Raw genomic sequence first — 19,160 nt, forward strand, 5'->3', positions numbered from 1 at the left:
AAACATAGACGTGTAAATGACAATTAGTAAATGACAATTAATAATTCATCTGTTATAAAACCAAGATTTTTTTTCTTTTTCTTACCAAGTTTTACAGTGGAGAAACCTCAGTGATACGGTGTCAGAAGTTACCCAGAGTTGGTATTTACTCTCCTTAATACTTGTGTTTGGGCCATACATATTTCTAATAGTGTAGCACTGTTTAAATACCCTCACCCCAAATCAGCATCATAAAGCAGTTATGGGAGGAATGAAACAACTGAAAACTTACTTTGTTATCTGCTTCCATGGGTAAGTTCCTGGAGGGCAGGAATTGGTTCTCACTGATTGTCTTATCCCTGGTGCCAAGTACAATGCCTAACACGTAGTGGGTATTCAATAAATATTTGTCGAATGAATGTTAAATACACAATTGTTTTGACAAGGGGGTAACAAGGAATATCTTGAATTTAGCAGTGCATTAGTTACTTTAATCTATGTTTCCTTGCTTTCTCTATACCATAAGGCTGTTGTCTAGATCACTGAACTTGAAGCCAGTCACTTGCCAAAGGGTCACTAAGCAAACTATGGAAAAATGAGAAATGGTGCTCCCAGCTCAGTGCTACCCAGTCCTGTTTCCTAAAAGACACAAGTCAATTGCCAAATATGACATATGAAGGCACAGGAATGAAAAAAAATGTATATATATTAAGGCAAATTTTAAAGAAGTTGGAAGTCAGAAAAAATTAACTTTAACCGCATTGAAAGTATGAACACACTGGAGTGTTTTCTTTAAAATATCATAATGAAAGGCCATGCCCCACAATTTCTCTTAAAAAAGAAAAACATACTTCTTGTTACAATCACCTTATGATTCTCTGTGTTTTTCAATAGATGCTTCATTTTCTTCAAAGAGGAATATTCGTAGTCAATTGGTTAGAACGTCCATGTGTTCACCAGGGAAGAGTTTATCTCAAAACTATAGGACTAGATCTGATCTTGTACTTACGTGAAAGTCATCAGTACTCTTTGTTTTGGGGTTTTGTCTCTTTTCTGCTGACCCTGTGAAATTGTTCCTGAGAGCTGAATGAGAATTAGAACGGCAGTTAACTACTTATTAAAAGTCCCTAAGGAGGGTTTTATGATTTACTCTGAAACCTGGGTTAATCTCAAGGTTCCAAAGTGTAGAGGGACATTATTTTCAAATCATTCAGCTACCTGATTTTGAGGAGTCATTGGTGCTTGGTGAGGGGCTGTCCAGAAGTTGATGTGGTATTGAGAGGGCTGAGCACAGGGAAGAGAGGGGCTCATGGTAGCCTACGATGATGCTTGGTTTAGGCTTCAGTCAGTGAGCTTGAAAAAAAAAAGAAAAAAAGCATTACCCAAACAGAGGCAACCCTAAAGTATTGCTTGTAAATTACTTGTTGCCCATTTGGTTCAGGCAGTGATATACGCTCCCAGAAGCACGATGTGCACGCACAATTATCGGTATTAGTAACAAAGTACAAAGTATAATGTGAATATTTGGACACATTGCTGCTTCTCACATGACTAAGGACAACATTTTGGACATTGGGTTAACCGTTTTCAAAAGTATGATGTCAGAAGTCGGTGTCTTTTTGAAAGGTGTGGCTCCCCGCACCGCAGATCTTCCATTTGCCGTTCTACGAATGTGTCTGTCTCCCTTTTAAGACAGCTTGGCTGAACTAATTAAATTCACTAGAGGTTCATTCTCCCCAGATGCTCAGCAGAAACAATTCAGTAATTTGACATTTCTGGAAGAAGGGCATGGTTTCAATTCCATAAAGCTACACATAACGCGGGGAAAGGATGGGAAGGAATAAGAAGACAGTCTAACGTTGACACAAGGGCTTTCTGCTGAGCCTGGGAGAGCTGGGCTGCTGGTCCAGTCCTGACTCCAGGGGCAACACGCAGGCTGTCAGGCGGCCATGTGCCCGTGAAGACTAGGGTTGAAGCCACCACAGAGGGTCTGGAAGCCTCAAATGTCTAGTGGTGGTTCTGGCATTATGGCCTCTGACCCTGGTCCAAAGTTAAACCTTCTTTGGAAAAAAAAAGAAAAAAAGCGTTAGGCAAACAGAAGAAACCCGAAAGTATTGCTTGTAAATTACTTGTTGCCCATTTGGTTCAGGCAGTGATGTACGCTCCCAGAAGCACGATGTGTACACAAAGCTATCGGTATTAGTAACAAAGTACAAAGTATAATGTGAATATTTGGACACATTGCTGCTTCTCACATGACTAAGGAAAACATTTTGGACATACTTCTCCATCTTTATGATTTGTCAGGAACATACTTTAAATGGACAGCATAACTTGCAGGCTAATTCAAGCTAAATCTCCTGACAGCAGTCATATATCCTTCCTTCCCAATCTCTGAGCATTTAAGAGTTGTGTTATACGATATAATTTTAAAAGCTAGTTTCGAGAGACACTCTAGGATATTTACATGTAGAACGTTAAATTTTTTCATCAATATAGTTATGAAAGTGAGTATTTCTCTGAAATGACTTGTCATTAGTCATGTTTCTAAACCACCCAGAACACTACTTCACACCTGGAAGTTGACTTTAAAAAAATGAAATCACGTGTAATGATTACACAGATGTAAATCCTATAACCTGAAAAATTCAGGACATTTTAAAATGACTTTTTTGATTTATATTCTTGTCATTCAGATGTCTCATTCTGTTTCCATATTTGGCCCTTTAATAAAAGTCAGTGATGTCCCTCTAAATTCATTCGTGTGATAGGTGAATCTTGAAGGTAAACGACTGTCTTCTATCGCTTGTGGATTTATTTCAATCTCTTTTCCCATCTGTCTCTCTACAGTGCATGAATTCTACGTTCCTAATTCCCGAAAAGCAACCAGCACAGTTTTAAACGATGTTGCTAGCCAGCTCAAATTGTCTTTCAGATGATTTGATTAAAAACTACAAAAGAACTACTTTCAACAAAAGACTTCTTATAGTGGAACGCAAACATTTGTGAAGTGGGTTTGCAGTACTGACCCTGCATTCACAGCTTTAGAGGGAAATATATGCGGAGAGGAATTAATCACAAACTAAATCCCACCCCTAGGCCTCCTTACACATCTATCAAGGAGGTTTACATGTGCAGTGGCTTTTCTACAATCGAATCTTAGTTATACATCCCTGTTTTCAATATCTCATAAGAAAGGCAAGAGATGTTTATTTACTGAAGATATAAGAAGAAAAACAGCAATGTTGAGTCAATATTAAAATCATCATAACAAGATGACCCAAAAAAACAAGGCTCATTCATAAATCCTAGTCATAGAGACTTACCCTTCTTGTTCTTGTGCTTAAAATTAATCATGTCGTGATATGCAAATGAAGAGGCTGCCTTTTTTGACATTTGAATAATAATGTGGTAGGTCTGGGATATTTGCATCCACTTTATTATTTACACACTCTTAAAGGTTGGATGTTTTCCGCTTTGGATGGCATACCTCTGAAAGCAGTTTTTCTCTAATCTGGGAAATAAAAAACAGTGTTTATTAAAAGTGAACTTTTATGCCTAAAGCTTTAAATTCACAAATCCTTGTAGCACACAAACTACAAACAGTTCTGTGCTTTGTTAGTAACACATGCTATTCTGGGGGACAGAGGCAGGAGAGCGTTTCCTTGATTGAGCACAGCCTTGTGAAGAAATGGCAGTATTAGAGACTTTTTTTCCTCTAACGCTTCTAAGGAGTAACTTACAGCTTTTTGCCATAAGAATGTTGTGCTGTTGAATGAAACAGCGTGTATAAGGTGATGTCCTAGCGGCAGTCGCAACCTTCGGTTTCTGCCACATTTTTCGCCGCTGTGCATAACTCAGCAGAGTACAGAGGAAGTGCTCCTTGGCTCACCAGAATATGAACTTGAAGTCTCTGATCTAGATAATTTTAGATACTTTGATTTCATTATAGAAATTCCTAGACTACTTGTGGGATAAAACAAATGCTAAGACCATATTGAGTTTCATCGAGCTGAATTAGCAGAAAATAAAGATAAAATGCCTTTCTATTTAAGCACACGATGATGTTTTAATTGTTACAGCATTTGGCATGCCTAATGTATACAATTCTTGACATTCATACAATAACAAAAGAAGGTTGTTTGGGATTTTTCTTTTATTTCCTAGTGTCTCCTTTCCTCTCTAGGATTTCTCCCACCCCCATCCCAGCCCTGGCTTTTAGCTCTCCTTTCATTTCTCCATTTTTCTATAAGGAAAAAAACTCCAGGCAGCGAAGGGATATATGTAAAAATACCTCATTTCCATGTAGAGAGGCCAAGGCTGCTTATTACCTAGCTATGATGAACAGACCACCACGGTTGTGACAACTGATGTAGATGCCTCCAGGGTAAAACAAAGGTTTACATATTACACAAGCAATTTAACTGTTTTCTAAACAGATTGCCAAGACAGTGGGAGTTGGCAGCCCACACTGTGTTTTAGGTTTTGGAGACTTGGATTAGAAGTCACTGCTGATTATGAACCTTTTTATTTGTCTTCTGTGAACTACAGGCAACCTAGTAACCCAGCAAAGAATTCTTCACAGCACTTAAACTTGTCTTCCTAGCTTCCCCAGATTACATACACAAATCACTTGACAAAAGTGGTGTAAGGGTCTTGCGCATAGATAACCACACAAGACAATTGTCTTGTTCTAACCCTTAAAGAGTTCCGCAAAGTGAAATGTTTTATAATCCTTTTTGTGCAGTAGGCAAGGAAGAAAAGAAAAGAGTTTGGGCAAAGATTATCCAGGAGAAAGAAAGAGACTCTTTTGGGGGTTCCAGTTGAAACACAATAAAGAACATAATTAACTTCACAATTCTTTGTGTTTTTCATTTGACTGCAGGGAGGAGATGAAAGAGGACTACTAAGCCTTGCATTCCATCCCAATTACAAGAAAAATGGAAAGCTCTATGTGTCTTATACCACCAACCAAGAGCGGTGGGCTATGGGGCCTCATGACCATATTCTCAGAGTTGTGGAATACACAGTATCCAGGTACCAGTAAAAGACATGTAACCTTATTTTCTCATTATCTCTTTATAATTTTTTGTTTAGAAGTTACAAATAATTAACCATCAGGTGGCAATAATTAAACCCCAATCTCCATCTGGCTTAAAAATCCCGTGTGTGTCTTTAAGGAAAATTGCGAAAAATGGTAGCTTTGGCACTTTTCCACAATTCTCTTTCAACTTAAATGCCACTTTGGAAACCTAGAGGCTAACGTAATTTTTCAGTAATTTTTATTGGCTACATTTTCAGTATGTTTGCTTATTTACATGCCACGTGTTTGCTTCCCCCTCTGTGCCCTATTTACTTTCTGTGGGTTCACCTTACATCTTTCACAATCATGGTTTGTTTCCTCCCCACCACGTAGAAAAAATCCCCATCAGGTTGATCTGAGAACAGCCCGAGTGTTTCTTGAAGTCGCAGAACTCCACAGAAAGCATCTGGGAGGACAGCTGCTCTTCGGTCCTGACGGCTTTCTGTACATAATCCTCGGTGACGGGATGATCACTCTGGATGATATGGAAGAAATGGATGGGTTAAGGTAAAAAAATCACACAAAAACACAGGTGCCCCTTGATGGTAAAATGTTTTAAGTGAGTTATATCACTTATGTCTTTGAATTATATCACCTTGGTTAAATAGTCAACTTTTATTATCAGCATCTGCATTTATAACATGAAGAGGAATTCAAATAAATATGCTGTTATAATATTTTTGAAAGTCGCTCTACTGAGATGTCCTAAAACGAGTTCCTGCTGTGGGGTTTGTGCAGTAGCTGCCCTGCACACACCTGCTGCCTTCGACACTCTACCTAATGGACCAACATTGTCCAGCGGAGCTTCCTGGGGGACGTTAAGAACGTGGTTTGGCAAAAAAAAAAAAAAAAAAAAAAAAAATTTTAGAGGACGGATGCCAAAAGCGGCGCACCACCAATGAATGCTGCAGCCTTCAGCCACTGTCGAGCTGTGTCTCGGTGCTGCCACTTGTCTGGAACCAAACTGCCTCTGGTTTCATTTGCCACGATATGGAATTTGGAACTTTGATAATTTTGTCTCCAGTGGGGGGCGGGGGGTGGTTTTTTTAGCCATAGGGCAACTCCCCTGCATTGAGTGTAGGTGCAATACGTAACAAAAACGGAAGGCACTCACGTTGTCCTCCCATTCCTCAGCGACTTCACAGGCTCCGTGCTCCGGCTGGACGTGGATACTGCCATGTGCCACGTGCCTTATTCCATACCCAGGAGCAACCCGCACTTCAACAGCACCAACCAGCCCCCGGAAGTGTTTGCCCACGGCCTCCACGATCCAGGCAGGTGAGAACACAAGCCCGTCCTCTCTCCCGCCTTACAGCAGGGCCGGGATTCGCAAAGTGGGGAAAGAAAGAGGGTTTCCCGGCGCGGAGCAGCCAAGAGTGGTATCCAAGGTTATGCCTCTCAAATTACACTGGTTCATTATCTTATCTTACCCAGTATTTTGCCCTCTTTCTTCTATTAATGTGTGAAGCAGATGGAGAAGGCAGATTAGACAAGGCAGAGGACAAGTTCACAGAGAAATATCGCCTTAACATTTTGGAGAGTTATTATTGGATAAACACTGGTGGACGGGTGTCAGGATGAAGACTTCAATCTGAACAATTCAGACAGATAATAAACTTGGTCTCCTTAAACTGCTCTAAATGTTCATTTCCTTATAAATACATTCAGTGAGGATGGTAATAGCCACCTTGCAAGGATGCTGTAATGATTAAATACAGATCTATAAGTGAAGAATCAAATAGAGTATCTGACAGACGTGATGGATTTGAAATAAATTATGGTTCTTATTATCATAGCTTCACTTAACAGATGATGACGCAGTGTCATTTGGAAGGAATTGAGCTAAATGTTAACATTTTTTTACTTGAAAGAAATTACAAATACTAAAGGAATTCAGATTGACCGTTTACTACAATGAACCATAAAGAAAGGACCGCTAAGAAGAATGTAGAATGAGAAATTTGGGGTATACTTGAAAAATGCTAGGAAGTGTAATATAGCAATTCTATGGTGAAAGCTTTATCTAATCTGTGGTCTGTTATTCATACTAAGGGGTATCTGGCCACATTTATTCATTTACTAGTTATTATTGCTATTTAATATTTATTGAGTGTTCACTACGTGCAAGGTGAGTATTTGTCGAACTTTTTCTTTTTATAATCCCTCCTGCCCTTCATCTCCCCTCCATCAAAGTCCAAGTCTACAGTTCATTTCCTTTTTGGCATCTCAGCAGATCTTAAAATCTGGGCGACAGGGACTACTTAAGGTGGCTTCAGGATGTGGATGAAACGGTCACATTCCATTCCTAGAGCTCAGAACCGGCAGATACCACCACAAAGCAGCACTTTGAAGTCGAGCAGCCTGAGTCACCACAATCCCACTGGAGGCTTCATGCAACCTTCCCGGGGGGTCCCGACCCTCAGTGTGAAAACACAGGGCGAGGTGCCTTACAGACCTTACGTGTGGCAGGATCCCCGTGCTGTGGAATCTTACCTCTTCCCACGGTAGAGGGCTGAACAGTCTGCCTCCCTCCAAGAGTACTTCAAGCAAAGGAGGATTTAATAAAGCAGAAAGGAAGCTAAAATCATTATTGGCTAAAAGTAAAGCTGGCTTTTACTAAGCACCTTGGTGCAGAGTAGCAAACCACGTATCATGTGCCCCTCATCTGATTGATGACTGTCAGCCAGCACTCTGAGGTAGCTGGCATCGGGCACCTCCCCCCGCCTTTTTTTTAAAGACCTTAATCTTTAGATCAGTTTTCAGTTCACAGCAAAATGGAGCAGAAAGCACAGAGATTTCCCTGCCACCTCACATACATAACCTCCCCCACCCAAGTGGTACATTTGTTACAATTGATGACCCTACACTGACACATCATTACCACCCAAAGACCATAGTTTACATTCGGGTTCCCTCCTAGGGTTGTACATCCTATGGGTTTGGACACATGTATAATGACATGGATCCATCCTTATAGTATCATACTGAGAAGTTTCACTGTCTGTGCTCTTTTTTATATGAGACTAAAGGTTAAAAAGGCAAAGGCCAAGTGGTTCTTGGTGGACTTGATATTCAGTCAGAGCTAGACCTCATGGTCTCCAGCAACTCCACCTTTGGGAGACCTGGCCAAATTTCTCTTTGCTCTTTCTTTGTTAGAAACACAAACCTTTTTCGGTCATAGTTTCTCCATTTTCAAAAGAAAAGCAGTACAGGAAAAATTTCTCACCCTGTATGGACTTGGTTCCACCTTAAGTCACAGCAGGTCTGTGTCAGGATCCCTGCCAGACATTGTATCCTGCGAATCATTGAATTAATGAGGACAAGAAAGTGACTGTGGCCACAGAACCACTAACCCACCTTTGGCAGGTCAGGCTAATATGAATAGGATCATTTGGAGCCAACAGGTTTTGTTTCACTGTTGTTGTTGCTTAATAATTGCTGCATATGACTCTTATGTCTCTTAAGCCCCAGAATCTACTCTCAGATTATTTTTTTAATTTTGTAATTTATTTAATAGCCCCAGTGATTTTGTTTTTTTCATTAGTCTATTTTATTGGCCTAAAACAGTGATTCTCAATGGGATGATTTTGCCCCCAGAGGACATTTGGCAATATCTAGAAGCATTTTTGGTTTTCACAGATTGGAAGGAGGAGATCATGCTACATTGAGTGTATGGAGGTCAGAGATGCCGCTAAATAGCTTATAATGCTCAGAACAACCCCCGCTTCCCCCCAAAAGAAAGAAATATCTGGCCCCAAATGTCAATAATGCCAAGCTTGAGAAACCTAAAAACAGTGCAAGACTGTTTTCCAAATTTGTAAGAACTTCAAAAATGTTATTCAACTTCATTCTTCCCCCAACCCAAACTCCCATACCTAGTCACTCACTGGCTTAAACATTCAACAAATATTGAGCCCCTCTTGTATTCCTGGGTTTGAACTAAGGAGTAGAAATACAGTGATAATGAGGTCAGAAGTGGTCCCTATCCCCATGGACTTTACCGTCAGTGGCTTAAGTCACAGAAATATTCTGGCCCCAGATTGGGGGGTGAACACAAAGTCAGAATCCACGTGAAAGACCTCAATGGTTGTGGGGATCAGCTTTATTTTATTCCTTGAACTGGAGTGCATGCTTTCCTTCGTTAGAGCAGCCCACACTTTAGAACGTAGTGATTCTATGTAAGAAACACAAAACTAATACTATAACTATTACAGGTTATCCGTGACTTATGATGGGGTTAAGTCCCGATGAAGCCATCGGCAGTTGAAAATACCGTTAAGTCGAAAATGCACTTAATGGTCCTCACCTACCGAACATCATAGCTTAGTCTAGCCCACCTTAAACGTGCTCAGAACACTCACACCGGCCTACAGTTGGGCACAGTCTTCTAACACAGAGCCTGTTTGATGTTGAATAGCTCATGGCATTTATTGAGTACTGTACTGAAAGTGGAAAGCAGAATGGTTGTGGGGATGCAGAATCGGTGTCAGTGTATCGTTGTTTCCCCTCGTGACAGAGTGGCTGGTGGGAGCTGCAGCTGCCACTGCCCAGCATCACGAGAGAGGATTGTACCACGTGTCATTAGCCCGGGAAAAGATGAAAATTCGCAATTGGAAGTATGGTTTCTACTGAATGTGTACTACTTTCACAGCGTCATAAAGCTGAATCATCGTTAAGCTGGGGACCAAGTGTTCTGTAGCACGTGTTGCAGATGTGAATTGATGGTGCCACCTTTCTTACTCTTATACTTTACCAGTGTATTATACATGTGCTATTCCTTAACAACAGACTAACGAATGTTCTAGGTCAGTGTGCACATTCATGATGGAGGTAGATACCAGGAGAAATTAAAAAATACACTCCAGAGATCATTAAACTTCAGCAGAGTAAGCAAACAGGATGTTTCCTTCGGTGGTTTCTAGAGGTTCCAAATTAAATTGCCCATAGGATCCTTGCCAGCCCACAAAGGATTCCTATGTCAGGAATCTCTGGTCTGAGCTTAGAAGATACCCCGGTTGGAATTCATGGGTATCACCCCCATTTTGTCGCAGATGTGCTGTGGATCGACACCCCACTGACATAAACATCAATTTAACAATACTTTGTTCAGACTCCAACGGAAAGAACAGATCATCAGCCAGAATCCTACAGATAATTAAGGGAAAAGATTATGGTAAGTAGAGCATAATTTGTTGATTTGGCTTTACTTTGGGCTTTGTTTTATTTTAGTATATTAATTGAAGAGAAAAGGATTTCTGCAAAATGAGCATTTGGGAAAGCATCAAAATACTGGCCTAACCATGGTGAGGGCATCAATTGCTCACTTTTTAAAGGTCCAGTGACTCTTACAAGCTCTTGGGGTTCCATTTGGGTAATTACCTTTCCCGTGGATTGAATGGTGCTCTGTAGGTCCAAAAAATTTAATGGACCTTCAAAAGTTAGCAGTTTATATTTTGCTCATCTGAGAATCGAGATGAATACCTTCTATTTATTTAATATATAAGGGAGAACTTGTCTTAACATCTTATATACAGAGGAAAAAATCAAGTGTTGAAGGTAAGAAATTTCTCAATACCCAACGTACTAGTCTCAGCAATTAGGAAAATTATAAGTGTTTCAAATAAGAATGTATTTTTTAAAGGTGTTTATTTTAGAGAAAACAAAGTAATAGACTTATAAAAACATGACTTATTTACCCAAGTCATGAAGATGGAATGTTTAGATCTTATTTTTAATAACATGATTACTAGAGTATTTAGAGATACATATTAAAATGTAAAGTTAATATTTTTCAGTGTTTTTGTATACTCCTTTTGGAGGAAACAATATATCAAATATGATTATGATTCAGGGAATATAGTAGATGAAGATTATTAAATTGATTGCTTCTTCTATTTATTCATTCAATACGGATATTTACTTAGTACCAGGAATGAAGCAGCTGTGTTGGTTCATGTGGTATTCAGTTATTTTACTTTATTTTTTTTCAGGTATTCATGTATGTGTGTGTGCATCTTATAAAAGCCAAACCAAAGAATAATGTGGTTAGAAAAAAAATCTAATGAGTCACTAGCTTGTGGGAATTTTGGCTATATTTGTAGATTGAACTAAATTCTACAATCACATTAATTGGGATTCAGCTGAAACTGGTTACAATATTGATGGCCTTACATTTCTGTATTAAACACACAGCCACAGAATCCTTTTACAATGTGTATATATATACACACACACACACATATATATATATGTACATACATATATAATTTTATTTGTTAATTATACCTCGATAAATCAGGGGAAAAAAACCAAATAACCACATCCACAATGCTTACTACATGCCAGCTCCTGCAGTAAGCACTTTGCAAACTTCACTCATTTCATTTACAGAGAAACCCTATGTGGTAGGCACTCTTATTGGCCACATTGTACAAATGAGGGAACTGAGACACAGAAAGGTTGACTGTCACACCACGTAAAGTGACAGGACCTAGATTTGAACCTGACTCCAGAGTTCATGACCTTAGTCTTTCAGTTACGCTGCCTCTCAGTATCCTGGTTATTTAAAATATATCTGTTCTACTTTTTATAATATCATATTCACCATAATCACATGGGGAGGGGGAAGGACTTTAGAATTACTGTCTTTCCACAGAAGCTTTTGCCTAAAATACTTCCTGTTGATAGTGACTTATTTAAGTACATAATAAGTAATTTTCAGATTCATTTGCAGCTGACTTTGTATCTTTTCCATTGCAACTGGCATCCCTGTATTCAAGCACAAAATGACATGCCTGGAAAGACTGAGATACATGTCTATCCACATGTAATTCTGAAGGAATGACTGAAATAGACTTTGTTAACCACATGACTCTATAAACAAAACTCTTAAAACATTTTAAATGAAGATATTACTTGACTAAGTGACAGTGTTTTAAAATATGCAACAAATGTGGTTTTGAAGACCTTTTATGTACCATACCTTTATTTTCTTTAAAGCTTGAACTTTTAAACATTTTATAAAATTTGAGAGGTCTGGCTCAGTTTACTAGGCATATGCAGAAGCATTTCTACAAAAAATTCAATATTTAAAAAATTAAGTATTTTTTTAAGTATTTTAGTTCTAAAGTCCATGATTTTGCAAAATATCCAGATTCTAATGTCATTGAAAATTTGATACGTCTTGGCAGTTATAATAACAACAAGCATTTGCAGAGTGTTTTTATTTCATTCCGCTATGCATGGAAGCCCTTTACCTTATATTTAATTACATTATATTTACGCAAAAGGGGTAATTATTTTCACTAACTATCTACAACAAGGATCCATCTTACGCATCATGGAACACATTTCATAGTTAAATTACTGTAATAATTGTGGTGTGGCCTACATTACTTTTCCTTTATGAAAATACATTTCATTTGATCTAATGTTATGTTTATTTATTTCCAGAAAGTGAGCCATCACTTTTAGAATTCAAGCCATTCAGTAATGGTCCTTTGGTTGGTGGATTTGTTTACCGAGGCTGCCAGTCGGAAAGACTTTACGGAAGCTACGTGTTTGGAGATCGTAATGGGTAGGTTTCCTGATACCACAGTTTGATAGATCAAATGACATATCCATTGATTACTGGGCAAACCATCATAAAATATTCAAATGATTTTCTCCCTTTGGAAGTCAGGTGTGGGACACACATAAATATTATTATTTACTTTTAGTTCCACCATGTTTGGTGGGATAATTCAAGAACTTCCTAAAACATGCTTTTTAAACATACTTGATCCAATTCATAAAATAATTTTTAAGAGCAGAGAGGTCTTCAGATAGATATTTCATATTATTTAGAGTCTTCTCTTCATCCTTAACATAAATTTACCATGATCATGAGTAAATTGAAAACTGTGGTTTTACGTGAGTTGTATAAATATTTTAAAAATTATCTGGAAGGCTAAGAATTTTTGCTTTTGCCAGACTTTTGGGACTTTTGGCAACAGACCTTAGTTTGTCTCTATTCATAGGAATGCTACAAAATTGAATTTTAGCCTAAAGTTTAGAGGTCACATTGTGGATAATTATAAGAAACTCTGTGATGAAACCCAAAATAAGAATCTTGTTCCCCAAGTCACTGGCATTCAGGCATATGGCAGAGCTGATATGCTTGGTCGCTGAAAGGAACTAGAAAAGAGTACTGACCCCCTGATCTTCCCTCTCTCTGATTAATAGCACAGCATGGAGTCTAGTCCTGGAGAGGAAGTATCATTCTCTGGATGAAGGGGAGGGCTTTTCTCAGACTCAGGTACTTTTAGTACCCCGCCTCCAAACCAAATATTATCTTAAGTACTTTCTCTTCACATGGGAATTTCGGCGTATTCACACACATTATGGGCTATATTATTTTTCCCTTTAGAAGCCAGGTCTGTGGCACAACAATTATTTATTATGAGTTTTATTTTAAACATTTTATTGTGTTTTTTAGGCAAAAGCATATTTTCATCATAGGTTTCTGGTATGTTTTGTTGTAGGAATTTCTTAACCCTCCAGCAAAGTCCTGTGACCAAGCAATGGCAAGAAAAACCACTCTGTCTTGGCAACGGTGGTTCCTGTAGAGGTTACTTTTCAGGTCACATTTTGGGATTTGGAGAAGACGAATTAGGTACTGTACAAACTATTTCTGTTAAGTTCCCTTCTCACTCTTTGCCCAAGAGGCTCTGTTCTGCTCTGAAAAATAAGTATAACGATCTCATCCTCCATTTGTTGGAAATATAATCTACAGCAAAGATGACCAATTCAGTATTCTCTTCCAATAAACTTTCTCTGGGGGTCTTTAAATCTTATCCCCCCCCCAGAAATATGAAAGTAATAAAGCAGAAAAATGGGAGTCAGGAACAAAAGAGAATTTTTGAGTTTTGAAGACAGAGAAAATTTTAAATGTCTACTGATATTTTTGATGCAGCTGAGTCATTTGTTTATATTCTCTGTCTGAACCTTTGCACTTATCCATGTCTCCTGGAATAAATTAAAATTTGTTGTAATCTGAATCTCACTTTATCTCTTATTTTTTTGCCCATCGAGGCATGAAATTTGTGCAAGATAATCTGACTTTGTAGATCTGCTTTCCAACAGAATGGAAATTATCTTCTCATTGATAATCTCCGGGATAACATACAATTTATTTGTTGGTATGTTATCAAACTGTATGCAGCTTAACAAGCAAAAAGAAGTTGTTATTGGAATGTTACCAATCAAAGGGTGAAATGCTACCAATTTTAAATTTCAGAGATAAATGTAGTTTTCATAATGATTCCCTTTAAAGAATAATATCCAAATAAACTATGGCTACCATGCTCCTTTAGCCTTGGAGATAAATTTCTAGGTATTAAGAAAGAAAAGTTGTGTTTCTTTCTAAATCAGGATTATTAATAATTTTTAAATTTTTAAAATAAATTTATTTATTTATTTATATTTTTGGCTGTGTTGGGTCTTTGTTACTGCATGCGGGCTTTCTCTAGTTGTGGCGAGCAGGGGCTACTCTTCGTTGCGGTGTGCGGGCTTCTCATTGCGGTGGCTTCTCTTGTTGCGGACCATGGGCTCTAGGCTCGCAGGCTCAGTAGTTGTGGCTTGCGGGCTCTAGAGCGCAGGCTCAGTAGTTGTGGTGCACAGGCTTAGTAGCTCCGCGGAATGTGGGATTTTCCCGGACCAGGGCTCGAACTCGTGTCCCCTGCAATGGCAGGCAGATTCTTAACCACTGCGCCACCAGGGAAGTCCCTAAATCAGAATTATTTACTCTAAACACGCAGATTTGGTTTTCCTACATCAAACAGAGAATTCATCAGAAACACATCCATGCCATTCACTTAGGTTACCAAGGGACTCAGACAAGTTTCCTGAAACACAACGCACAGATTTCAAAGCCACAGGAATATAAGGATTCAAAGAAGAGAAGTCCAATCTATCTTTTTCTTGTTCTAGCATTGAAAGTATCTTGCATTCAATTTTCCCTTGAAATTCTCCTACCCCATTCAAATGAACCAGAAAGATACCTTTTCTCGCTTAAATCTTCTGTAATTGTAATTTAAACGTCATTGGCAAATTCTGATTTTAAAATATAAATTAGGATCACATTGTTTGTGGCAGAGTTAGAGATGAGTATTTAGAATCATGTTGATGAATCATTTTGATTTCCCCAGACCTTACTGCCAGTGACTCAACATCATTCATCCTATTACCATCACCCCCATTAAAATATCCAAATATCTGTCCACACTTAATACAGTGCTAGGAGGAGAACCAAGAAATGAAGCATATACAGTTCTTACTGTCCAAAAGCAACAACATAGTGTATATTTCATAATTTAAAATAAATATACTTGCACTCTTTAATGCAAACCTCCCTGGTTTTTAATTAAGAGTCATATAAGAAAGTGAGTTAGAGTTTTCATTTTTTAAAACAAAAAGTGTTGAGAGTCTTTTTTCTATGTGTGTGTGTGTGTGTTTTTTTAACTATAAAATTAGGATGGGTTTGTTGTAAGGACTAACTGCGGTAAACTACATAAAGTACTTGAAATAAATATGATTTTTTTTTACTTAAATTCCTTTGCTTTTTAACGTCATTTTTATTTTTTCTGTTGTGTCTGTGTTTTTAATGTAAATCCCATAACATCCTTTCCAGAAGTGAGAAAGCAGTAGGGTGTGCTTAATACACAATAATAAAGTAGAAAAGAGAAATATAGACTAAATCAAGACCTATTTCATGAATGAGAATCAAATATAAATTTTAAAGCCTTATAAACATATAATCATAAATACAGCTTCTAATTCCCTATTCATATGATCAGTTCTATATATTGAATTATATGGAAGGAGTGGTAATAAACGAGAGCGGTTCTCTCCTAAGAGGGTACGCCATCTGTTGTAGTTCATTTTCAGGAACACAGCCTGGCGTCAGGAATCAGAGACATGGAGCTGGGATTGAGCACAAGGGTCTCTCTCTCTCTCCCCCCAGCTATTTATTTTAATGTATTTTGTTTAAAAAGCTAAAAATTAAAAAGGAGTACCCAATGCCATCTGGCCTCAAATTATCAATTAACAGTAACAACTTGGTAACCAAACCTTTGAATCTTGGGTGGAATAAATCAAGATAAAACTTGCCATTCCACACTCATTCTACAGCTATTTATTGAGCACCTATTCTGTGCAAAGCTCTGTTCTAGGAGTTGGGGATACAGGAGCAGATAAAGAGATAACAATCTAAACTGTTTTCATGAAGTTTACATCCTAAAGGAGGACAGTAAACATAATTTTAAAAAAATATATTGTACATTAGTTGGTAATAAGTGCTTAGGAGGAAAATCTAGTTGTAAAGAGGGATAGAGATGGCTAGGAGTTGGGACAAGTGTACTTTTAAATAGAACAGTCAAGAAAGATGATACCTAAGCACAGACCTGAAAGGGGAACAATGCATCTAGTGGTGGTCTACTGACAGGAGCCTGAGATAGGACCTGGGACAGATGCTGAGGCAAGAGGAGCCTGGGACACCAGGGGCCTGAGACAGGAGGCTGGGACAGGAACCTGCCCTGCATGTCCAAAGTCAGGAAGTGAGGCTAGACACATTGCAGATGGGGTCAGAGCAGTAAGGGGGGACATTGTAGGCCACTGTCAGGGCTTACATTTGCTGGGAGAGAGATTAGATGCCATTGGAGGGTATTGAAACAGAGGAGTGTGATCCAATTTATATGATCTAACTTGCCTTTTAAGGAATCCCTGCAGCTGTTATGTTGAGAATAAACATAGAAGAATAAGAGTAGGAGCAGGGAGATCAGTTTAGGAGACTGTTGCCATCTTCCAGGTGAGAGATTAATATCTGCTCGCACTGGAGTAATAGTGAGATGTGGAGAGAAGCGACCAGAATTTGGATGCACTCAGGCAAGTGATCTTCTGAGGATGTATGAATATATAATATATGTATATACATACACATACATATATACATACATATTATATATATATAATAATCTGCTGGGCAACAGAAGGTAAGGCTTTGTAATACTGTGAAATAACTTTTTGTATTTCTCTCTTCATAGGTGAAGTTTACGTTCTATCAAGTAGTAAAAGTATGACCCAGACTCACAATGGAAAACTCTACAAAATTGTAGATCCCAAAAGGTGAGGTTTTTTTTAATATTCCGTTAAGTCAAGTAATATTCTCTTAGTTATTCCAGTGCCTTCAAATTAGTGATGGAATTGCAATTAGCCCTCAACAAAGATGAACATTTCCGCCCTGTCCGTCTGCTAAGTGCTCTCCTGAGAGACCCTCAGTTCCAGTCTCTGAGGCCTAGACTTGAACACCCTGAACTTTAAAGGCCTTATTTCGATCACGTTCATGGCATCTTTGTGGTCATCTGAAAGCAGCATTATATTTGTGGAATCAGGGTCCTCAGTTAAATGTCCCAGGAGGACCCTGATGAATGAGGCAGCGGCTTCCGCTCTCTTGTTGGAAGCAATAAACCCTCCTTTCGAGGAAACCAGGAACATTCTGGCAGACCTTAGTATGCTTAGTATGACTTTTGTTAGGTAATCAGAATAAGTTATTTTGGCAGCTCAACGTTGGAGCCTAAGTTTATAACTGGATGCTCACAGCTTCTGTGACTCAACAGATGCAAACTGAAGAAATATTTTGTTATTTATTTCAGCAAAAGGAAGATGTGAATGTTTTAATCCTTTGGAGAATATAATTATCCCTCTCCTGCTCTTCTCTACCCACCCACCCAACTTCAACACACGCACAACTTTCAAATTATCTTGAGTCATCATTAGTCAGTTGTTAATTTCATGGATAAAATCAGAACTCTCGGAAGCTGCTAAAATTATCTACTGTCAAATAGTTATTAGCCATAATTTTAGAAACAATTATTATAGGACTTCAGTATCCTCACAAATACGACTACTGTGGAACGCCAGTAGTGGTCAGACCCTAGCTTCGCCGTGCTGTGAATTTCTAATTCTTTCCGTGCTAACTTAGCTTCATGAGCCCATCTGCAAATTTCAAGTCCCTTTTAGGAGAAAAAATTCCAATAATCTGAAAAGTTTACTAAGAGCATTCATTTAATTCCACTTTAAAAATATTTATAGGTTATAAATTGTGTATGTTTTTCTGAAAAATTCACTGACTAACAAATGGAGATTCTTGTCCTTTTTCCATACCCTAAAACACTATCTTTCCTGAGAAAAATATAGGTTGACATTGGTGCTGCAGAACAAAAAGAGACCAAAAATGGTCTCTCTATGATAGAAGGCATCACATACGCCCATCTATCACACAGTGATAATGACAGCTTTCCTTCTCTATTTAACAGTACACATTTTCTTTCACAGTAAAAGAAGTACCCATCTACACACTGTAAGGGTTCTTTTCTTCCTTGAGTGTGAAACCGGTGTCCTTCTGTGAGAAGCAAAGTAATGAATGAAAAAAAAAAAAATCAGACACTTCGGTGATTGTTGAAGGTGGCAATATTAAGAACAAAAATCAAACCAGTGTTAATTCATAAAATAGCATTCTAACGATTCAGAATGAGGTCTACGGATTTCCCTCAGCTCTAATGCCATTAGTTTCAAAATAGCCATTGTTATTTCATTATATTTGTCAAAGTTGATGTGCTTTTGCAAGCTTTCTGGTAGTGTTATTATTAATTCTCGCTGCTTCTCACAGAAATGTTTCTCTCTTCCTCTGGATTGTTTAGTCTGTTGGTGGTGAGTTGAGGTGAATTTTACACCTTCAGTCCATTATTAGTGTCTAATTACCAGGGCTGCCATGAGGGACCTTGACTTTGTGATCATGGGGCCTCCTCTCGTAGGGTGGTCTCAGAGTGACATACCTGAAAGACCTGACTTCTCATTATGGTGCCTGTTTCTGGTGAGTCGTGTCATGCGTGCGGCCAGGGTTAAGATGTGTGTTTGGTTTTCAGAAGGTGGGGGGATTAACAGAGTCCCAGAGACACAGTCCTTGTACACAGGCCCAGGCATACATTTCAAAATTAAACTGACTATAAGAAAACAAATGTTTTCATAAACATTCGTTGGGAGCCTCATGCTGTTTCGATTT

The 19,160-nt window shown here is 38.4% G+C and overlaps 1 protein-coding gene across 3 annotated transcripts in view; it reads left to right on the forward strand.

Annotated features, from left to right (window-relative positions):
- HHIP (hedgehog interacting protein) overlaps nt 1-19,160 on the forward strand; it is a 116,649-nt gene that overhangs the window by 79,000 nt on the left and 18,489 nt on the right. For all 3 annotated transcript variants that reach the window (XM_059922549.1, XM_059922548.1, XM_059922547.1), the window contains exons 5-11: nt 4,865-5,016; nt 5,396-5,569; nt 6,197-6,340; nt 10,114-10,235; nt 12,515-12,638; nt 13,585-13,715; nt 17,143-17,224. In XM_059922549.1, the coding sequence (XP_059778532.1) occupies nt 4,865-5,016; nt 5,396-5,569; nt 6,197-6,340; nt 10,114-10,235; nt 12,515-12,638; nt 13,585-13,715; nt 17,143-17,224 (929 nt within the window). The remainder of the gene's footprint in view (nt 1-4,864; nt 5,017-5,395; nt 5,570-6,196; nt 6,341-10,113; nt 10,236-12,514; nt 12,639-13,584; nt 13,716-17,142; nt 17,225-19,160) is intronic.

The sequence above is a fragment of the Balaenoptera ricei genome, chromosome 5 (assembly GCF_028023285.1).
Source record: "Balaenoptera ricei isolate mBalRic1 chromosome 5, mBalRic1.hap2, whole genome shotgun sequence".
NCBI lineage: Eukaryota > Metazoa > Chordata > Mammalia > Artiodactyla > Balaenopteridae > Balaenoptera > Balaenoptera ricei.